The sequence below is a fragment of the Pleurotus ostreatus genome (genome assembly GCF_014466165.1).
Source record: "Pleurotus ostreatus strain PC9 chromosome Unknown scaffold_6, whole genome shotgun sequence".
NCBI lineage: Eukaryota > Fungi > Basidiomycota > Agaricomycetes > Agaricales > Pleurotaceae > Pleurotus > Pleurotus ostreatus.
Window position 1 is genome coordinate 311,006 of NW_023503161.1, and position 22,137 is coordinate 333,142.

Below are 22,137 nucleotides of genomic sequence, written 5' to 3' on the forward strand. Positions count from 1 at the left end.
CCCGTCACAATCATATTGCTTTGTTACGATGATACAACATGTCTTCTATGCTATGGGATATACTGTATCAACTCCGAGGTATCTGAATACCTAGCAAGATGAGATCGATGACAAGCGCTATTGAGTAGAATGTGTTCATTTCCTTCTTAAGTCGTGAATCTTAATTTTTCTCAACATCTTGAGCAGTCTTCATGATCAGGATTCGATAACGTCTTGCGAGGCTTCGATTGTCCAATGGCTCAGAACTTGACTTCGAATTCGATAGATTCTTTAGTTCAATGTGAATGGTCGCAGGGGATGCTTCCGTGCTTCTTTGAGTTCATTCGTGAGTTCATTTCGTTGTCTCGTGCTCACTGAGGTTACTAATCGCTGCTGCCGCAGGGTGTGCGCGCCTCGAACATGAAAAGCGTAGTACTACAACCTGGAAGTAGTAGCGTGCTCCGCCGCCATGTGCACGGCGTCCAATTGAATTACGTCGTTTCACGACCAACTGACAGCATCTTATCTTCCCTACATGTGATCTTGCTCGCGGACCGTACGGCCCCCCAGGATGCTGATGAACCACATAAAAGAGAAACCACAGGTGTAGCCAACGATTTTCCCTGGCTCCAACTTATCATCCGCTACAATCTAATCAGCCATGTCTGCGCCTTTAGTCAAGCTTAATAACGGGCTGGAGATACCCGCGATCGGACTCGGTGCGTTGCAGATTGTGCGTCGATAGCATGGGCGAGGGTCGCTGATTCACTTAATGTAATGCTCCACGATGCAGGTACTTGGCAGTCAAAGTCAAACGAAGTAACTGCCGCGGTCGAATTTGCTCTGAAGGAAGCTGGATATAGACATATCGACTGCGCATGGTATGGTTTCGTATCATGAATCAATATTACTGCCGTCTGCTTCTGACGACTCGTCCGTGATGCTTTAGGGGATATGGGAACGAGAAAGAGGTCGGCGATGGTATCAGAGCCTCCGGCGTTCCCAGGTCTGACATATTCGTGAGTGTCTGCCAGCGTGCGGCTCGGATCATTGATTTGAGTCTATAGATTACGAGCAAGCTGTGGGGGACGTATCACTCCCGTGTGGAGGAGTGCCTCGACCAGACTCTGGCAAACCTGGGGACTGATTATCTTGACCGTGCGTTGGTGCACATGTGGCGCGTTGCTAGACGCTGACCCTACGTCCGTGTTCGCAGTGTATCTCGTTCACTGGCCTGTCCCTTTGAATCCGAAGGGAAATCATCCTATATTTCCTCTCCTCCCTGATGGGAAGCGCGACGTGGACCATTCTTGGGACTTGAAAGATACCTGGAAGCAAATGGAAGCAATGGTCCAAAAAGGTAAGTTGAAAGGCTAATCTGCCAAACACTATTGTTCAAGGAGAAATTGCAGGGAAAGTCAAGTCTATCGGTGTGTCCAACTTCTCTCAGAAGAAGCTCGATGAGATACTCCCCACGGCGGAAATTATCCCTGTCGTAAACCAGGTAGGTGAAAGTGGTTATCATTTCAGAGGATGAAACTCTGGAAGGCTAAACCTTGATATATCGATAGCTGGAGCTTCATGTCTATAACCCCCAACATAAGCTGGTAGAATACCTCCGATCCAAAGATATCGTCCCAGAGGCATACTCACCCTTGGGCTCCGCCGGCTCTCCGCTGTTGTCTGATGAAACTGTCTTGGATATTGCCAAAAAGCATTCCCTCCAGGCCGCAGACGTCCTCGTTGGCTATCTCCGTAAGTTCGTCCATTCACATGTGCATGGTTGCATCTATTAATTGACATACGGGATATCAATGATGTAGTGGCTAAAGGTATGGTCGTCCTGCCAAAGTCCATTACACCTTGTGAGTAAATGTCGAATTGGTTAATATCATGCAACGTACTGATGATGATGACGATGCCAGCGCGCATCGCATCGAATCTGTCTGGAGCTGTCAATGCGTCGACGAAGCTCGAGAGCGGCGATATCGAGAAACTTGATGGCCTGGCTGCGGCGGGAAAGCAGAAGAGGTCAGTCCGTTACTTACGTTACTTCCGCCGCCGTTTGCCGCCTCTATATCAAAGCTGACCTACACTTGCACCGCTCTGCCATGCCACCGTAGGTTCATCACTCCCCCCTGGCGTAAGTATTAGTTCCACGGAAATTCACATTAATGTTGACCCTTGCTCGCCCATTCTAGCTGTCGATCTTGGATTCGACCACTGGCCGAGTCTGCTATAGCGGTTTCGGGCACGAGAGTATCGTAACGTCGGTACCAGTGTCCCATGTGACGGTGCTGCAGCTAGCTTCAATCAAACGTATTTGCTTCCGCTGTGAATTAAGCTTTGCGGTAGTTCTAGTTGCACGCAAGCGTGTTGGAAGTATCGTCCCTGGGAGGGTAAGCGAGCCGACAATCGTCAATGTTTGAATGTTCGATGCCCTTTTACGGGGAGTTGGAGCTACATATACGTCGTCTTGAAGGGGCTGGAGCCGTATGTAAGTATGTAACTCCCCGCTTGACAACCATGGCGTGGCGGTTGATACAAGAATGAGCCGTCTGGAACCTTGTCACGTCACCTCGACTTGCAAGACCAACCAAGACCGACCGAGAAGGTGCCTGTCGGGGGCAGACTGCCAGTGAGAAGTGAATGTTCGTGTGGCGATGTGGGAAAATAAATTCCTCCGGATGAGTTGGGGCGTACTATGTGGGAAGCGTTTGGGAGGGAAATTGTAGTCATTCAAGGCTGCATGACTACGATGATCCATGGAAGGATTGCCCTAGCTGTGCAAGGCACGTCTGAGCCTGTAGATCCAGACAAATACGAAAATAAATACCAGAAATAATCTTGACCCATACATTCGGCTTTTCATGATTCCGTAGCGGTTTGCTACGGGGACGGAAGCGAATCGCAGCAGCCACGATGATGATGGACACTGCCGCTTACAGCCGCGACTGTGCCCTGGGTCCTGTTTTGATGTGGTAACCACGTGCAGGGGACGGAATATCACGCCCAAACCCGTACTTCCAATTGCCGCTGTTACTTCGGAGGAAGATTGCTGCTGGTAGATTCCTCTGAATTAGGCAATGAAACCGCGCTTTTGCTCGTTCTCCTTTATGACATACCCAAAATCAATTAATTCTTTATTGGAGCCGGGTGAATCGTAGATGGCGCGCTGATTCTATGAAAAAATTTGACTCCATGCCATTTGACAGTGCCAAACGCTTAAAAGCCGAGACGCCTTTGACTCACTATCATACTCCCCTCCGCCGTCTCATCCCCTTCTTCCTCCTTCGCCGATCCATCATGCCATCCGCCATACGCGACGGCCGCGACCTCGACACCACTTCTGATGCCATTGACGATGGTGTGTACGATGATGCGCTTATATCCGACCGTGTATTGATCAGCGCCTTCGCCAGTCAACGCGCTTCGGGGAAAACTATGGAATGAGGAATCCGAATTCGATGAGGGGAAGGACAAGGCTCAGTTCCGCGACTACGATGCTGCATGTGATCGCGTCAAGAACTTTTACAAAGAACAGCACGGTGCGTGAATATCGTATACGTCTCTGAATGGCCGTGGCTCACTTGTGCTTTAGAAAAACAAACAATGGCGTTCAACATCAAGGCACGCGTCGACTTCAAGAACAGGGAGCGTGTTCGCATGAGTGTCTGGGAAGCTATGGAGCTCCTAAACACCCTTGTAGACGAGTCCGATCCCGACGTGAGTATCTTTCTCGGGCTTTGCTGCAGAAACGCCGTTTAACGCGTTATTCCCTGTTCCAGACTAGTGTATCTCAAATCGAGCACTTGCTCCAGACTGCCGAAGCCATACGTCGAGATGGGAAACCTGAATGGATGCAGGTTCGTCTTGGCCACCGAACTTCGGAGACGACTGGACTGAAGTTCGATGCATAGGTTACTGGTCTAGTCCACGATCTGGGCAAGCTTTTGTTTATCCTTGGCTCTGAGGGACAATGGGATGTTGTCGGGGTGAGCATTCCTGTTTGTCCAGCTATCAGTTTCATCGTCTAATGGATGTAAAGGACACCTTTGTCGTCGGATGCAAGTTCTCAGATAAGATCATATACCCCGACACGTTTGCCAACAACCCTGATATCCACGATCCCATCTACTCTACGGAATATGGTATCTACCAACCCAATTGCGGTCTCGACAATGTCATGTTGTCCTGGGGCCATGATGAGGTAAGTCACTTTCCGCCCCCTTGGGACTTCGGCTGATGGTCCCTACCAGTATCTTTACAACGTCCTCAAGGATCAATGCTCCCTCCCCGAAGAAGGGTTAGCTATGATTCGCTACCACAGTTTCTACCCATGGCACCGGGAAAACGCCTACTCCCACATCACAAACGACAAGGATACAAAGATATTGGAGGCCGTACGTGCTTTCAACCCTTACGATCTATACAGTAAAAGCGACGAACCCTGCAATCCGGCGACACTAAGGCCATACTACGAAAGCCTCATTGCCAAGTTCTTCCCTTCTGTCATCGAATGGTAGATTATCCGTCTTTGATGCGCCTGGTGCCACCCCTTTCCCGATATTGTTTATTGCTATCGTTGCTTTACATAGACACCTTTGTTCCACGTCCCAGTCCTTTGCGTCCGCACTACCGTACAAATTAGCTATTGAAGATATGTAATTGTTTGCTGATCTTGCTTCTCATAGACCGTAGCTTCCGATGCTATGATTTCTGTACATATATTTATATACCTTCTTACTAGAGACAGTAACATATAGAAATTGTATCTTTTATCTTTTCCTACAAAACTTTGCCGAACCTTGTTTAAAACCCAATCTTTGTCCTGGAGACGGTGAAGCTTCGGCCACGTGTGTGAGGGCATACGCGCCCTGATCACTGTCAGTGCATGTTATGATCGTTTGATCGATAAATATGATAAGATAACGTCGCTCCTTGACTACATACTCCCATCTTCGTTCAAATTGGGATTGACCCTTGGCCGAGCATCGTACCACGGTTCGCAATGACAGAACACGCACCAGAAAGCACACTACCCTATCCACCTGTCCACAAGGATAAGAAATTCGTGGTGCTCTCCGACTGGTATGTGGGGCCTCGAGTGCGTAAAGCCGCTGCACAGAATTTATCGGCGCATGCAGGGACGGAACCATAACCACCTGCGATTCCAATGACTGTGAGCGCATCTTTCGTTCGTGTACGTATATATGATGATGAATCTTGACAGATATGACGGATAACCTGGGGTTTGGCAAGGAGAAGCGCAGAGCTGGTAATCTCGATATCTTGTCAGGCAAGTACACCTTCAGGTAAGGCCTTGATATGGGAAGCATCATGACGCATTTTCAAATGGATGCCTAGGGATGCGTTCCATGAGATGCTGGACAGCGTCAGCAGCAACGGTCACAAATTCGACGAATGCATCGATATTTTGAGGAAGAGTATGGTAGTAACCCACCCGAAATCGTCGAGCATCGGGCGCTCACCTGTCCGCCTATTTAGACATAGAGTTAGATCCTGGCTTCAAGGAGTTCTATAAGTGGTGCAAAGGCAACGACATTCCCGTCATCATTGTTTCCAGGTATGCCGATGCCCAAGATCCTATATCTGCCTCTTCGCCGCTCATATCCGTAACCGTCAGCGGAATGACGCCCATCATTCGCGCAGTCCTGTCGAATCTTGTGGGAGAGGACGATGCGAAGGATATAGATATCATCTCGAACGATGTCGACATCCATCCTGACTCTACATGGAGCATCAAATTCCGCCACCCGACGAGCGGATATGGGCACGACAAGTCGCAGGCCATCCTCCCCTACCGTGATCTCCCTGACCCGCCCATGCTGTTCTTTTTTGGCGACGGGGTATCCGGTGAGTCGCGCTCGCCGAGGGGGTATCTGCGCTGACACACATGTTGCAGATATGTCAGCGGCGAAGCACGCTGACGTGTTATTCGTGAAGGAGAAGCCCAATGGTGAGAATGACCTTGCTGCGTACTGTACGGCGCATGGAATCCGACACATCCTATTCCGGGACTTTTCCCAAGCTTTGGGTGTCGTGCAATCTGTAGTGAAGGGCGAGAAGACTCCTGATGAAGTGCTCTCTGCTGGCCGGATTGAGTGATATATCATATATCATCTATACCAGATGCTTAGATGTGGCTCCCTTGATTAGATGTCCGCATGTAGCGGCGCTTTGATTAGAAGCTACATTGTTTACTTTGAAGACAACCTTTCCTCGACAACTTCGGCGTGTTCGTCGCGTCTTCGCATATTGTAGTCTAACTCAAAGTCTTTCGGGGTAAAAGGAAGCACGTGCCGGCCAATATTTGCGATGTGGTTGTCCGTAGTTCCGCCCGCCCCTCGACATCAAATTCTTAATGGTCACCATTGACCCTAGGCACACATAGTCAGGCAAGGCTCATATTTTTGCGGGTTGTCTTCATACCCTCATCTTTCCGGATCCACGACAACCGAGAATGAGGGCCCAACACCAGCTTCGAGCTGTACGATTCGGGCGACAGACCGCGGGGGCACCAGCCCTGGGGCGTGTTGCGGGCATCAGGTTCTATCACGACGAATCTTTTGGTTTCAGGAAACCTCGAGAGTTCGTTGTTCCAGACTGTGAGCGGGTTGCGGCGCCCTGTGATCACCATCGAGGAATGTATTAAACATTCTCACATATAGACACCGAGGCACAGCTGCAGAACAGGACCAAGAACGCCCCGTTGCTGCGCTATGTGGACTCGATGCGCACTCACGGACACCGCGCAGCCCGCATTGACCCCCTTGATATCTTGCATCGAGAAGAAGTCGCCGCTCTAGATCCGGCACGCTACGGCCTTACCGATCCATCTCAGAAGTACGACGTAAATGGGATCGTGTGGACGAAGCCTGTGGGGTACCAGGGCGCTAGTGCTGACACGGAGCAATGGTGGACGCTTGAAGAAATTGTGCGACACCTGCGAACGGTGTACGTGGGGCCTATCGCGTACGAATACATGCACTCCCCGTCAAAAAGCGAGAGGCTATGGTTCTCGCATTTCCTCGAGTCCCGCGCCGCAAACACCAACAACGACGTGGATAAGCAGAAGAAACGGCGCATCCACGAACTCCTTGCAAGGAGCGAAGTTTTGGATCATTTCCTGCAATTGAAGTTCCCTAATTTGAAGCGCTACGGGCTCGAAGGTGGCGAATCTATGCTTCCCGCTCTGGACTCGTTGTTCTCGCTTGCTGCTCGTGGTTGGTGATCAACTATACCTGCTTTCTTCCTTGGAATAATATCGTCAATTTCTTTAGGCGGTATACAACACATCGTGCTTGCGATGCCCCACCGTGGCCGACTTAACCTTCTGACAGATTTGTTAAAGTATTCGCCTGCTGCTTTATTCCATAAGATTAAGGGCGGTTTTGAGATTCCTGAGGACCTGGGCGCTGAGGGGGATGTATTGAGCCACTTAGGTAGGGTTCCAGTGGCTGTATCTGTGTACACTTGTGACGATTTCCCTAGTCGCTTCACCCACTCTACATTATGAGGGTGCTAGTGACCCTATCAAGGTGTCTCTGCAGCCGAACCCTTCCCATCTCGGTAAGTGACGGTGGTAAACGCTGAGCATTTCTTATATCAGAGTTCCTTCATTTAGAGGCTGTCAATTCTGTGGCTTTGGGCAAGACGCGGGCCAAGCAATACACTCTCCTCAAGACGTCGCCTAGCGACTGCAAATTGGGTGACAAGGCTATGTGCGTCCAATTGCATGGGGATGCTAGCTTCACAGGTCAAGGCGTGATTATGGAAACTTTGGGTCTAAGTTCGTCTTCCATTCCGCGGATTACATGTCGTTAGTCTTAGTGCTAATTATCAACCAGGCAATCTCCCTCACTTTACCAGTGGAGGCAGTGTGCATCTCGTAGTTGAGTAAGTTCTTCCTGTTCCATCGCGTTTGACCGTCGCTAAAGTCTGAGTGTAGCAATAAGTGAGTGTTTTGGTGGCGGCCTTAAATGTAGAAAGTTCATGCCGTCTAGTATTGGATATACTACGCCGGCGAGCAGCGGTCGATCGTCATTGTATTGTTCTGATGTTGGCAAGATGATCAACGCCCCGATCCTCCATGTTAACGGAGACTATCCTGAAGGTATGTACACGAATGGAAAGCGAATATCTCGAAGCCTTCGTTGACTTGGATTGATAGATGTCGCACGTGCTATGGATATTGCGATCAAATACCGTGATCACTTCCGCAAGGTTTGCTGCTTGACGTCTCCTTTTTTCGTTGTCTCATTTCAGTAGGATATCATCGTCGATCTGCTTGTTTACAGGCGATGGTGAGTGCCTTGTTCATCTCGTTTCTGCGTCGATGCTGATGCTTTCATAGGGGGTAAGTCGTCATATTTCATCTGTGGGCGGAGCGCTGCAGTGCTGAACATTTACGCAAGGCACAACGAATTGGACGTACCTGACTTCACGAGCCCACTGATGTATGAGAAGATTCGTTCAAGGCGCTCCGTCCCTCAACTCTACGAAGACAAGTTAATTGTACGGCTGCCGTATTCTGCGTCGGTACTAAACTTTCTGACACATTGTCCCTAGGCGGAGGAGGTCATTGATGCCCGCGATGCTGCTCAAGTTCGGGAGTCTTACAAGGCCTACCTCAACGAAGAATTAGCGAAGTCAGCTACCTACGGGCCTTCTGCCTCTATGCTTGAGGAGAATTGGAAGGGAATGGTCTGGCCTGCTAGCGAAGAAGCAAATAGAAACCCTGAGACCGGTGTCGCTAAGGACGTGTTGGTTCGTGTCGGTTCGGCCAGTGTGGCGACTCCCTCGGACTTCGTACGTGGCTCCCTGTCATACACGCCGGTCTGCTCTGAATTGCGCGACCGTAGGATATTCATCCAAAACTGCAAAGGCACGTGAAGAACCGCCTGCAGAATATCAAGAACGAGAAGGGACTGGACTGGGCAACGGCAGAGGTGCGCGTGCCTTCTGATTGTTTTGGGCCGCTGACGCGACATGCGACATGATGGATTTAGGCCATGGCCTTTGGGTCGCTCATGCTCGAAGGCACCGACGTTAGGATCTCTGGGCAGGACGTCGGCAGAGGAACATTTAGTCACCGTCATGCTATGCTGGTCAACCAGAAGACCGAAGGAACCATTGTACCACTCAACGACCAGCTTGATGCACCCGGCAAACTTGAGCTCGCGAACAGTGAGTAATTGGGTGAAATCATTCAACGTCTTGTTGCTCATCTACGTGTGTTTATCTTCTAGGTTCCCTCAGTGAGATGGCTGTGTTAGGCGTACGTTAAGATCGCGTCGGGATGTCATAACTGTGGACTTATCTTCTTTCTAGTTCGAGTATGGTGCTAGCTGGGAACGGCCGAACCTACTGCCAATTTGGGAGGCACAAGTGAGTTGTTATGAGCTGTTTCCTGCATGTGGTTTACGCGCTTTCCTAGTTCGGGGACTTCTTCAACGGCGCTCAAGTGGGTGACTGCGAATTTATTGTCCACCGTAGTATTAACATGGTTGTAGATCATCATCGACACATTCATTTCTTCCGCAGAAAGTAAGACACATTGCAGCCTACCTGGGACTTTTTTCTGACCGTTCGATATCATAGCTAAATGGTTGAAGCAGAGTGGCATGGTTCTTCTGCTTCCTCACGGCCTAGACGGGGCTGGCCCGGAGCACTCTTCTTCCCGAATCGAACGCATGCTTCAAGTTGGCTTTTCTTTCTACCGTTGGACAACCGTGCACTTTCTGACCTGTCCAATAGCTTTCCAACGACCCGTATGTGTACAACAAGGACTCGCCCGAGGCGAACGTGAACATGCACGTGGTCTTCCCTACAACTTCGGCACAATACTTCCATCTCCTAAGACGGCAAATAAAGCGCAACTACCGCAAGCCATTAGTTGTTGCGTCACCCAAGGGTCTCCTGCGTCTTGCGGTAACCAATTCCATTTTATTTATCACATTCGTTCCCCCCTCTGATGCATTTTCCTGTATCCCAGGCTGCTTCCTCCCCTCTTTCTGAACTCACCGGCGAGAACAAGTTCAAGCCCGTCTTGAACGATCCAGCCGTTAACCCCGAACAAGTCGAGCGGGTCGTGCTAATTTCCGGGAAAATATACTACGAGCTCATCAAAGAGCGGCAAGCGCGTGGTCTCGACGATAAGGTGGCCTTCGTGCGGATCGAGGAGCTGTCTCCGTTCCCCTTCCACCATGTCGAGCGAGTGCTAGGGCGGTATGCCAATGCGAGGGAGTTCGTGTATCTTCAAGAAGAGCCGAGGAACCAGGGTGCATGGACGCATGTGTCTACTAGGATACAACATGTGTTGGAGGTGATGGGGAGGAAGGATGTTGAGTTACAGTATCGCGGAAGGAAGGAGAGTGCACTTCCTGCGCCTGGAGTGGGAAAGTTGTACGCTGCGCAACAGAAGGCTGTAATGGAATCCGCGTTCGAAGGCTTGTGAATAGGATATGAATGGAGGTGAACTTAATGTGGGTTATCCATCAGGTAACATGAATATACACCCAATCCTGAGAGCCTTTCTGCAGATCACGAAGACTACGCTAAATATAATGGTGGGAGGCATGTAATCTGATAAATAAATGCGTTTCCTTTGAACGTCGGCATTCTGGCCGTAACAGTGGGTGCTGCTATTTTAATTTCGGGCGCCACGAGAGCCTAAGGACTGGATCACTAAAACTTTGCTTCCGTGTCTCATGCTGTGTTCTCCTTGATGGCTAGACAGCACCGGTGAAGTTGATGTGATGCATTCCGAAATCATGGTTAACAGAAAGAGGTAGCTTATAATACTCGCCATTGCTTACAGCGTTCTTGATATTGCTTCGGACCCGTACCCATCGCCTGTTTCGTGCCTTACTATGTCAGGAGGCACTCGATGCTCCTTGAAACTCGGGGTACTTTCGAGTTTTATGTTTCGAGAACCATGGGGCCAGTACCCAAAGGCGTCGCGGGAAATTCCACGTGCCCTGGCCAGACCGAATATGGAAGGCGTTCTGATCGAAAAAAACCAATACGGCTTGGGAAAAGATCAAAGGTTACATGGACTCACTCACGAAGACATCCTGAATGCCGTCCTCAACGACAGTGACCGACGCCTGAAAGATCCATGGCGCGAAAACGGGAACAATATCCGCAGCTGCGCTTCCGATCTAGTCTTTCCCGGCTCGGTCTCGGAATCAAACCCCCGCAGGGACACGCTCATTCTACCACCACAACGAATCCCGCGCAAAAGGGAGAATACGGAGAGGAAGAAGAGTGGTACATACCGTACAATGGCCCGTACGAACCACCACCGTCGAATGAGCCGAGGTCGGCACCCGCGTACACCTCTCGGAGGAAGAGAAGGGAAGATGGGGTGGAGTTTCGGGAAGTTGTGAAGGCTGGCGAAAGTTCGGTGAGAGGATCTGGAGAGGATACGGGCCTTCAGAGTCGATATACAAGCAGCGAGGATGGCCTTGGGAGCATCTTCGGGAGAGACAATCACCAGCACCTCCGCACCCAACAACACTCCATGATGCCTGACTTCGGCGAGACTGATGTTGAAGAGGACGAGAGCGAGGAAATTGTGCGTGGGGACATGGATTTGAGGGCACGGTACGGCTACTCGTACGCCTCTAGCAACGACGAGGAAACCGACTTCAACACCCCGCTTCCGTCTGCGACACATCCGGTACTTCCTTTGTCTGCACCACCAGTCTCGACTCAGGGATGGTCGTCAAGTGAGGACAAGGGCCTCCGTCCTCGTGCCATCTCATCCACTTCAAGACCGGCAGCGACTATCAGTTCAACCACGCGAAGGGCAACGGTTTCTAGTGGGCATGGGGGAATTGGCGAGGCACCAGTCCCTGCACTGAGAACAAGTTCTTCCCAGAATTCCAAACCTGGTGGGCCACTCTCCATCGTTGACATCTTCCTATCGCATGCTCATAGATAACGTATGCAATAGGTGTTGCTGCAAATCCTGCAAATCCTCTTTCATTGTTCCATCTTAATTACTCACATCACCATCGAGACACCGACACCACCGACAGTATCACGAGCGCTTCGCCACCAACTCAGTATTCAATATTCACTGCGTCACCTCCCCAGACTTACTCGGTTATTTCGTCGCCTCCCGGTACTGGGCATGGTACTGTGAACGAGGCATTCGGTCGTTTTTCGAGGGACACGAATTCGGTGATGGGGAGGGATGGCGCCGTGGGTAATCCTCGTCTGAGTCTGGCTAGCTTGTTTAGTGGGTCGCTTGGGTTCAAGGGGAAGGGGAAAGAGCGGGAAGGGAAGGTGCCTGGGGATCAACGGCTAAAGGTGAAGTCCTCAAAATCCGATCTCGCGAGGAACGACGTCCGCGATGCGTATCGAGTGCAAGTTCGTCCCTTAGCTACACAGTACGACGGCGACGTGATATACATTGGCGACGAAAAGAACATGCCGGGTGCCGACCTGGACGCCTCCGACAACGACATTGTTAGCTCGAGTGTAGGGAAAGATGCTCGCACGGACACGGGGAATTCTCTTGCAAGTACCAACGCTGCTGACAATAAGAGTGGCGTGGGCACGGACAACATTCCGTCTGACGGTGATAATGTCGATGCAGATTCGGAAGCATATTACAACACTTACTATGCTACCTTGTTGTCGACTCCCACATCTGCTCGAGGAAGTTCTTTCCGAAGTAGCACTCCAGGAACACAGCCGGGGGGTTCCGCGAGCGATCCTATCCCTCCATTGCCGTTACACTCATCGAGCAATGTCCTGCCTTTATCGCAATTTCAGGTCGCGTCGCCATCCACCGGTCGTATTAGCCCCCGGGTGGACATGGGCGGGTTTGGCAGAAGGCATGGAAAGAACAGGGAGAAAGAGAATATTGGGGAGGAAGATGTCTGGAAACCATCACCGAGTTCGAGGGCGGCTGAAGTAATCCGAAGTGAAGCTGAAGCCGACGATGAAGGAAGAAGGGGAAGGCCAGCAGGTTCAAGGAGTCGGCAACCGGTGCATCCGTATGCCAACGTGCGCGCCTTCACTTTCCCATCTAGTCCGGGAGAGACTTCCCGTGTCGATGAAACTGATCTCACCGGTTCGACATCACGCCCACCAAAGCTGACATTCACAGCACCGTCCCAACATTCATCGCCGCTATCTGGCCCCCATACACATCCAACTGCCCATCTGCATCTGCAAACTCATCCACATCTTCTCCCACCGCCCCCTCATAGCGATTCCTCACAGCCGCACTCTCATTCTGACAGTCAAGAAAGCTACTCACCACGATCTCTGCGAAGACCCGTTTCCCCCCAATCTAAACCTAACTCTCCTTCTCAAACACAATCCCCTTCACGCGCCCTCCTTCTGCCACACCCCCTCCAACACCTACATAATATCCGTAATCGACTGAAGTTGTCAATGTCGACGCCTAATCTTCGCGCGTCTGGTTCATCGGCATCTGGCTCCTTATCAGGCCAATCGTCTCGTTCGTCTGCTGCCTCTACCAATCAGAAACTACCTCATACGCGAAACCCGTCGAAGTCAAAGGCACCTGAGGACACAAGACATGTACCCCGACCTATCAATATAATTAAGCAGAAATCAGTACCCAATAGCCCACATCATGCATTCCCCAGAGGTTTGGATCGATGGCTCTCCGCTGAAACGTGGTGCGACGCCCTTTTCCTACCCAAACCGCGACTGCGGCTCCGAGGTGATGATCCCTATTACGAGAAAGGAGAATCTATAGTTGGTCCAAGCTCAGGCTCTCGTCGCATTGTCAGTCCGCCTGGAAGCCCAGTTGCGAGAGACTTCGTCAATCGAGCTGATGGCTCTCAAACTCTGGAATCTCGTGTCCTTGCACATTCACGCTCGCTAGCAGATCTTCGATTAGGACATCAGGAAAGCGTGATAGCTGATCGGAAGGGCAAGGAGAGAATGACTGGACGACCGGCGACAGCTGATGTGAGTGGTTCAAGAGCAAGAGGTTTGACATTGCCTTCCTCGAGCGCCCGACCAGCCACGGCCAATCCCATCACAGGGACAAAAGTAGAGACCTCCCACCCAATGCCAGCGCCCGCGGTTGTTATCATTAAACCGAATACGAAACCAAGCCGTCCAAAAAGCTGGGCGCTGGATGATTTAGCCCTTCCTAGTCCGGTGCCCTCTTTGATGACGTGAGTGTGATCAGTTGCCTTTGTAAGGAGTGTTATTAATATCAATCGTGCACCAGGGTCCTGGCAGAAGGGCAAATTCTTGAACACCAGCGGCGGAAATGGCAGGCTCAAGCGCAAAAGTCGTTTCAGAATCAACGCTCCCGTAGTCTATCTAGATCACGGAGCAAGTCGGTCTCGAAGAAAGTCAAGGGAAACGATGCGAAGGGTCAGAGTAGCCACGGGAAAGATAGTAAACTTGAATATCTTGCGGCGCGTTCCCTGTTGGGTAATCAAGATATTCTACCTATCTCGACAGGCATCCGAAAGCGTAGCTTGAGCCAATCGCATACGGCTACTGATTCAACGGGGCGGCCATCTGGTGGTTCCCAATCCACTGCCCATAGACCATCGCATTCTTTCTCGCAGACGATGAGCAAATCGACCCACTCTCGAACTGGCTCGCAAAATCATTCACGGAACGGCTCGTGGTCAAAGACGGCTCTCGATAAGATTGCGATGGGTACAGCGGCCTTGTGCGGTATCCCAGGAGGAGATAGTACCACAGCCACACCTGAGACAGAGCATCCCCCTGCCGTCGGCCTGGAACGTGCGTTGAGAAGCGATACGACGCAGGTGATCCGGCTCGCGGACCCGGCAACAGTTCTTCCCCACCCCAGCGCGTCCCCTACTCCCAGCTATGGTTTCACTAACTCAAGCCACGGCCATGGAACGGCGGAGAGCGGTCCTGTCGAAGGTGTAGGGATAGCTATATCCACCCCCGGGAGCGACCTCGACCGTGACTCGATCAGACTACGTGATCACCCGTACGCGCAGACTGTGCCAAATGTCTATCATCACACATATGTGCCTCCTGCTCCTCCAGCTAATCTATCGGACCAGCGTTACGTCACCAAACGCGCATCGGACGCGCATTCTGGCGCCCCCGATTCTCTTCAGATCGGTTCGAGACATCCTTTCGCCCAGCAAAGGGACTCCTACCAAGGCAGCCCGAAAATCATTGGGCATCCTCGACCTGATAGTGAGGTCTCGCCTCAGGCTACAATGTGGGCCCCAGTGGCTGCTGGAGTCGTGCGGGAAGTACTACCTGAAGAAATTCGCTACTCTCCTATCGTAAATAGCGAGACTCTTGTGCGAGGTACTTCGAACGACGCCCCTGATACAGATCCACGGATACGACAACTCGGGAAGTTTGCCCGAAATTCGAGGAATATATTCGATACTGTTGCGCTGGGGGAAACCCTCGCCATGGCTGTTGAAGATAGTCGCGACCACCTTTCAAGGATCAGTGAAGGTTACAGTGTTTCGAACGAGGATGAAGGCGAACGAAGTTTTTCGGAAGGGAGTCATCAACCTGACCCCAGAATCGTTGCCTCAACAGGCTCCCAAAGCCCGCGAGAGACGCATCGTGAACCTGTTCAATATGACGCATCCCGACCTATGCATCGACAAGCTTCTTTGCAGATTCCGGAAGTTTTAGAAACTTCCCTGCAGGCATCGTCATCGCAGACCGATGCCCTTCCAGAGCCTGAAAGCCGCCGAAGTCAAATATCTAGGGATACCTCAGAAAGCAGCACAGGATCGATGCTTCCGACATCGCCCATCGTTACTTCACCCATAACTTCTGAAAGTTCTTCTCCTCGCCCTTCCCCCCGACTGCTCAGCCGCAACTCCGACGATCTTGAACATTTCAGAGACCTGTTTTACCGACCCGACACCGGAAGACAGCAATCATTTCAATCCGGCATGAGTGCCGCCCAGTCGTCGTCTGCTTACACGGGACATGTGTCTTGGGATGCAAATATTGCACCCTCAAGGCATCGAACAGCCAGCAGTGGCTTGACAAGCCTAGTGCGACGTGTGGGCGAGGAGCTAGAGGAGCTTAATATGCTAGTGGCAGAGATGGGGATGGAATTAGGTGACGATTCGTCATCAATTCTATCGGCGAGCTCTCGACCTACGGAATCAAGATTCGTACTGGAGCCTTCCCAAGGAATAGCCGACAACGGTGATCATGTTCGTATGCAGGCCTTTCGTCCTTCTACAACTATTCCTGAGGACGTCGAGGGCTCGGCTGAAGGAGAACAACTAATGGACGATGGTGAAGAAGACGAAGACGCGGATCTCACCGGTAAGTCTTGCCGAGTAAATCTCCTCTGCACAAACTCATTTCCTCATGTTAGCCCGCTTTCGAATTGGCATCGTTGAGGCTGTTCCTACCCCTCCAAGCACCTCGGAGGACCGCCGCTTCTCCCAACATCTATCCTCATACATCACGCATCCAGGATCCTCGGCTCAACCTAATGCTGAGGAGGCTACCGTCCGTGTAGTATCCAACGCCAGTTTGCAACCTCCTAGCACAGTCCTCAGCCGGGTCAGCTACATGACCAGCTCGGACGGGTCTCGTATGTCTGGTCTCTCAGATTTCCCGGTCCCTCCTTTGCAGGATCAAATGACACCTGGGAATATGTCTATCGTAGATTCTTACTTTGAGGATGTTACTTTACGCCAAGAATTTGCCCTTCAAACCCCGATGAGCCGACAGTCAACTCTCGGTGGCGACGAGGAGGTGGACTTCGCAATGGCTTTTTCTTCTCGCCCCCACACGGCTCGCCCGCAGTCGTAATTTTTTATTGACTCACACTCTATGTATTGTTATCTTATTCGCGGTCCGTTCAGAGCTACACATTACACTAGACTCGGTTTGCTTCTCATCTCGCAGCATATTTGCATTTCTTTTGGCATTTTGTATAATTCTCATTAGTACTACAACATTTTGGTGAAACATTAGTAATGGATTCATATTGATACAGGATATGCAGGACGGAAAACACAGCAAATAAAGATAACTTGGATATAGGTGCAATTAATCGTCATATTGTGTCAACTATATCGAGATGTTTGAGTGGGTGGAGTCAGAAAGAGAAAGAGGACAATGTGACTTACGTCTAAAGTCAGCGTTCGTGAACTGTTAACGTCTTGATCCCTATAGATGCCAACAAGAGAATTGCCTCGTTCGTATAGAGAGCCCTTCAAGCTGATGACGATGAATTGGAAGGTATCCGATGCGTGTGTGCGGATATAGTTGGCTATTTTAGCGACGTTGGTGTTGTCCAGTGCCGCGTCTACTTCGTCCAAGACAAAGAAGGGGGCGGGCTGGTAACTGTGGATAGCAAACAGCAAGGCAAGTGCAGCGACAGTTTTCTCTCCACCAGAGAGTTGCTCCATGTCTCTGAAACGCTTCATCGGTGGCATAGCATGGTATTTGATTCCGCCTGCATATGGCTCCTGCAGGGTGGTGTGAGTTTATGTTCCTAAGTTTGAGAGGCCGATTACTAACTTCGCTGTCTTCCAGACTCAAATATGCAACGCCACCCATTGGAGCTGCCTTCCCCTTTGTTAAATCCTTGTACACTTGGTCGATACGCTCCGATATGTGATTGTAAGCTTTGTTGAATAATTCGCATCTGTACGACACCGAGGCAATTAGATCTGTATGGCCTGGGGGGCGTATCGCGCTTACCTTCTCTTTTTGACATCCGTGAACTGGTCGCGAGCAGACTTAGATTCCTTCCGGGCCTTCTCAGCTTCCCTCTCGGTTTCAGTCAACTTCTGCTCGACATCGTCAAGCCTGCGGGCGCGGAGTTAATGTAAAGACAAAATAGAATTGTCGCAAGAACTCGCCTTTCCATTGCTTTTAAGTTAGGGGCCATGCGCTCGATGTCGGTGCTCAATTTTGCGATTTGCGCATCAAACTCTGCAGCTTTTGCAGGCGAACCATCCTGACGCGAAACGCATGAGTACTTGCTTCCAGAAGAAGAGGCGATCACGAACTTCTCTCTCGTCATCTTCTAGTTCGCCAAAGTCAACTTCAATACCGTAATCATGGGACTGGCGGACTGGCTGGGTCCCATCGCCTTCTTCGTCTACATCCATGGCCATTTCGTCGCGCAGGTTCTCTTCCATCGGTACATTGCGTAGATGCCCCTGCAGTAACGGTAATTTGACTTCCTCCAAGCGACATTTGCGGTAGATGCTTGACCTCTCGAGGGCCAATTTCTCTATCTCGTCATTCTGGACATAACCGTCCTCAGATGATGAAGTACGCAACGACGCAAGCCCAGGCGGAGCTACGCACCCTCATAGTAATTTCTTTCAAAGCGGCGTCCAAGGCTCTGCCTGCCTTGGATGTGGTCCGCTTCACATTCTCTACTTCCTTCGTCTTCTCATCCAGTATTTCAGTCGATGCAGCGAGATCCTGGCGCATGTTGACGAGTGCAGATTCTGCTTCATCGATCTGCTCCTGTAGGGCTTGCTTCTGGTCTTCGAGCTTGGAAATGCTGATTTGCTCAGTCGATGTGATGTCATCCAGCCGAGAAAGCCGTTCTATAACACCAGTTAAGTGTTCTGTCTCGAATTCCGATCTACGGTAGATCAGCAAAGGAGAAACGAGTGCGTGTTGACACCTCCTTACTGATGCGTCAAGCGAGCAATCTGCGTATCAAACCGCAGCCTTGCCTCGCTCTCCTCTTGCGCGAGTTTGAGTTGGCGTTCTTCGTATTCCCGAATATTCGCAACCTGGATCTTGTCGCAGAATGATGCGAAGACTTCGTCTTCGGCGGCGTTGACTATAGCTTGCAGCTGTTCGATCTGAGCTGTAACTCGGTCGTGGGTACTTTGGGCCTTTTGTGATATGGGACGTCAGTATCATTTCTGGGAATGGGTCGTGACGAGACATACAGCTTTGAGTTGTGGTGACAGCGTCTTCAACTCTCTGTCTAGGTGCTTGAGTTCGTCTTTGAGACCGTTGATTCGGAGCCGCGTCGCGCTCTGGCAGAACGCAGCAAGATGAGACACAAAGCGCATGGGATTGCGTTCCGCTCACCAAATCATCCCTCGCGATCGTTATTGCGGACTCGAGACGCGATAGCTCTGCCAGTAGATTCTCATCTGTCTTGGTGCGAGGTTTTTGCTTGCTCAATTCTCGGAGTTGCGCCATCAAACCATCTCGCACTCGAGTAAGCCCTGGCAGCAAAACGTCCGGTCAGAGGAACCAGAGAATGTCCGGGAAACCCCATACCTTGAACGTCTTTCTCGTCCCATTTCTTTGACGAATTGTGCGTGCTTCGGCCACCGGTGATCAAACCACTCTTATGGATGATCGTGCCCTCGATCGTCACAGCTACAGAGAATCAGCAGTGTTACATAGTCCAAAATCCCAGAAGTACCTTTCACTTCCTGCCCCTTCTCGTAGCAGACATACCTTGCGACCTCCATGGTGTCGCAAACGAGTGCATTACCACAAGCATGATGCATAGCCCGCTCAACGGCCGGTTCATACTGAATGACATCCACCGCTAGCCGTGCCCCTTTGGCGAAAGACCGGAACTTGTCGTTGATAGGCTTGACTTGGATGGTATCCAAAGGAATAAACGTCGCTTGTCCCGCTCTTTGGTTACGCATGTACTGTATAGAGGAATTGACATTGTGGGGTTGAACAGTTCCCAACGAAGGCGCATACGTACTTCGATGCAGTCAATCGCGGTCCTCTCCTCATCAACCACCACAGCGTCAATATTGCGGCCTAAAACCACAGACACCGCCGTTTCGTACTTCCTTTGTGTAGGCTTGCAGAGGTCGATGACCCGGCCTCGCACACCTGGCAGAATCATAAATATTATAAACCATCGGCGCGCTTCGTGGAGCCGACTAGGGAGCACAACGCACCAGGGAAGATTCGCTGCAGATTCGTCAGCGTCTCCTTCAGTTTTGTCTCCCTCTCCGACTCATTCCTGTCTACGCCAGCTTGGAGAAGCTGGCCGTACACCGTCTGGAGCTTCTCATTCGCTTCGGCCTCGAGTTGGCTGGTGAGATGAAGTGACGGGTCAACTGGAGTAAGGCAAGCCGGACGACAGGGGGGACGAACGCGATTTTTGTCCTTTCGGACTGCTGATTGTCCAGCTCTTGCTTGGTCTTCGAGAGGTCGTTCTGAAGCGCGGAAAGTCTCTCGTCCAACTAAGTCCAACGTCCCGTCAATTGATTAAAGTGTAGCGTTCATAGATTGGACTTACCTCTGCCTTCCTCGCGCTCTGCGCCTTTCCGTCTTCAGCGACCTTCTCCCTCCTTTCGCTGAATCCCTCGTACTTTTGCTGAAGCTGATTCAGTGAACGGGCGGTGGTTTTCTCTTCTCGAGTCAAAGACTCTAGAGACTGGCGCTCGTCGATAGCAAGAAGATTAGCTTGCGCTTTGCTGCCGTTCAAAAGAATAAGGTGCGTAAGCACGAGGGGACTGCTGCGACATAGGCGGCTTGGCGGACGTACAGTTGGCGATACTCCTCTAAACTCTCTTCACTTAAGGCCATATTGTGTTCAGAGGCCTGTCTTTGTGCCTCTGATCGTAGGGTCGCAATGAAACATCGTTCAGAACATGGAACATGGAAACCAGCGAAAGTCATACCTTGCGCAGCTTTGGCAGCTTTCTTCACACTCACCAGCTCTTTCTGAAGAGCATCAACCTTGCTTTGCAGCGCATCCCTGCTCTTCTCTAATTCTTCGCGGTTCTTCTGCGCATTGTTGAGCTTCCTGGTGGAGTGGCTTATCTGTGCGTCTATCGCTACGAGCTCGGGTCGCTGAAAGCAATGTCAATTACGGGCGAACTGTGCGGCTGGTTTCTACCTTGGCTTCTAACGCTTTCTCTGCTTTCTTAATCTTCTTCTCCTTCTGCATGACGCTTGTGCGCGCCTTTGCTTGTTCAGCGCGTGCCGCTTCCAAAGCTTCGTCGTGGACGCGTTGTTGCTCACGAAGACCTGCGAGTGTTCTGTTCTGGGAGTTGATCTCACGCGTGTTGTCGTCAATAGCCTCTTCAATATGATAGAGCTTGTACAGGATTCGTCGCAGTATCAGTTCATCCTACCGCAGTATCAGGCAAAGCGTTACGAACACCCAGCGCGATTTCGCACCTTCTGCTGGCACAGTGCCTCGAACCGCTCTGCCTCCCCCTTCTGCTCCTTGTACTGCTTGATTTCCCCCGCTATACCTCTCCGTTTCGTGAAATTGAACGTCGCGTTCTCCGTCGCGCGGTCCTGCGCCTCCTTCGCCTTCTCGTACTCCGCCGCGAGTTCGAGCGACCCGCTAATCTGTTCAATGAGTCTGGAGAGCTCGCGCGGCGACTGCGAGGCGACTGCCTCGACGTCGCCCTGGAAGACGAGGAAGTTCTTCGCTTTCACCAGGATGTTGTGTGAGACAAGCGCGGCATTGTAGGCGGTGTATGTGACGACTTTGTTGTTGAGTTTGTATTCAGAGGCCCCCGTGGTCGATATCCTGTAATTCGCGTTGACAATGGGTCAGTTGCGAATCCGCGCTCTAAGAGGACCATCCTTCGAACGCCACTTCCTGACGAGAAAGAGTTGTCTGAAGGGTAGAGGAGACACTCACGTTCGCTGGAATTTCCACTCTTTCTCTTCTGCATCTGTGTACACGGCCATGACCCAGGCCTTCTTGGCCGTCCCCTCTCCCTCTCCCTCCTCGTCCTCCTCTTGTGCTTCAGAGCCTTCTGCACCATTCCGACCAAGGCGCCTGCCGCGATACACAAGATCCTTCAGCTGGCTACTCCGGAGTTGAGCACTCTTTACTCCCAGAACGAACGATATCGCGTCCATGAGATTCGATTTGCCTGCGCCATTGGGCCCAATCACGGATGTGAAGTTCTTGAACGGACCGATTGTTTGGTGGCCTCTGCTTTTTATCTAGCAAATAGAGCATATATCTAGGTAGATGGACTTACCTGTACGACTTGAAATCGCAGAGCTCTATTTGAATGAGAGGCATCGCGAAACGAAGAACGGAACGCTTTCGCGTGCGGCTGCCCGTCAGGAGAGTGATTTCCGCGTGACCTGACTCCTAAGTTCAAATTCCAGACGATAGAGGTAGTTTATCCACGGTCCATCTGCGAGAGCACGTGCATCTCC

At 51.2% G+C, this 22,137-nt stretch overlaps 6 protein-coding genes across 6 annotated transcripts; 5 read left to right on the plus strand and 1 right to left on the minus strand.

Moving 5' to 3' along the window:
* Window positions 1-640: 640 nt before the first annotated feature.
* Window positions 641-2,221, plus strand: PC9H_008357 (uncharacterized protein; the record flags this gene model as incomplete). Its single annotated transcript, XM_036777871.1, has 11 exons — window positions 641-698; window positions 773-860; window positions 929-998; window positions 1,047-1,137; window positions 1,196-1,339; window positions 1,392-1,483; window positions 1,551-1,734; window positions 1,803-1,844; window positions 1,905-2,010; window positions 2,103-2,122; window positions 2,181-2,221. The coding sequence occupies 11 exons, from the start codon at window positions 641-643 to the stop codon at window positions 2,219-2,221; spliced, it is 936 nt and encodes a 311-aa protein (XP_036629299.1).
* Window positions 2,222-3,285: 1,064 nt separating this feature from the next.
* Window positions 3,286-4,505, plus strand: PC9H_008358 (uncharacterized protein; the record flags this gene model as incomplete). The annotated part of the gene is made up of 7 exons (XM_036777872.1): window positions 3,286-3,346; window positions 3,402-3,527; window positions 3,581-3,705; window positions 3,768-3,845; window positions 3,900-3,974; window positions 4,028-4,189; window positions 4,239-4,505. The coding sequence occupies 7 exons, from the start codon at window positions 3,286-3,288 to the stop codon at window positions 4,503-4,505; spliced, it is 894 nt and encodes a 297-aa protein (XP_036629300.1).
* A 485-nt stretch (window positions 4,506-4,990) lies between these two features.
* PC9H_008359 (uncharacterized protein) lies at window positions 4,991-6,108 on the plus strand (the record flags this gene model as incomplete). Its single annotated transcript, XM_036777873.1, has 7 exons — window positions 4,991-5,070; window positions 5,127-5,161; window positions 5,213-5,294; window positions 5,347-5,426; window positions 5,488-5,566; window positions 5,627-5,856; window positions 5,906-6,108. 7 exons carry the CDS (start codon window positions 4,991-4,993, stop codon window positions 6,106-6,108), a joined length of 789 nt encoding a protein of 262 aa, XP_036629301.1.
* A 355-nt stretch (window positions 6,109-6,463) lies between these two features.
* PC9H_008360 (uncharacterized protein) lies at window positions 6,464-10,459 on the plus strand (the record flags this gene model as incomplete). Its single annotated transcript, XM_036777874.1, has 20 exons — window positions 6,464-6,608; window positions 6,672-7,226; window positions 7,284-7,445; window positions 7,495-7,572; window positions 7,628-7,792; window positions 7,851-7,894; window positions 7,993-8,116; window positions 8,174-8,226; window positions 8,272-8,306; window positions 8,418-8,517; window positions 8,572-8,811; window positions 8,865-8,951; window positions 9,012-9,189; window positions 9,252-9,280; window positions 9,334-9,390; window positions 9,440-9,466; window positions 9,516-9,549; window positions 9,604-9,704; window positions 9,760-9,933; window positions 9,998-10,459. The coding sequence occupies 20 exons, from the start codon at window positions 6,464-6,466 to the stop codon at window positions 10,457-10,459; spliced, it is 2,850 nt and encodes a 949-aa protein (XP_036629302.1).
* Window positions 10,460-11,122: 663 nt separating this feature from the next.
* Window positions 11,123-16,797, plus strand: PC9H_008361 (uncharacterized protein; the record flags this gene model as incomplete). Its single annotated transcript, XM_036777875.1, has 4 exons — window positions 11,123-11,900; window positions 11,963-14,174; window positions 14,231-16,302; window positions 16,355-16,797. The coding sequence occupies 4 exons, from the start codon at window positions 11,123-11,125 to the stop codon at window positions 16,795-16,797; spliced, it is 5,505 nt and encodes a 1,834-aa protein (XP_036629303.1).
* Window positions 16,798-17,037: 240 nt separating this feature from the next.
* SMC1 (Structural maintenance of chromosomes protein 1) lies at window positions 17,038-21,997 on the minus strand (the record flags this gene model as incomplete). Its single annotated transcript, XM_036777876.1, has 22 exons — window positions 17,038-17,058; window positions 17,118-17,459; window positions 17,512-17,638; window positions 17,695-17,802; window positions 17,856-17,953; window positions 18,006-18,245; window positions 18,310-18,595; window positions 18,646-18,854; window positions 18,912-19,001; window positions 19,057-19,196; window positions 19,252-19,353; window positions 19,400-19,637; window positions 19,697-19,830; window positions 19,899-20,035; window positions 20,098-20,186; window positions 20,243-20,420; window positions 20,492-20,561; window positions 20,628-20,799; window positions 20,846-21,079; window positions 21,130-21,490; window positions 21,605-21,904; window positions 21,954-21,997. The coding sequence occupies 22 exons, from the start codon at window positions 21,995-21,997 to the stop codon at window positions 17,038-17,040; spliced, it is 3,720 nt and encodes a 1,239-aa protein (XP_036629304.1).
* Between the last annotated feature and the right edge of the window lie 140 nt (window positions 21,998-22,137).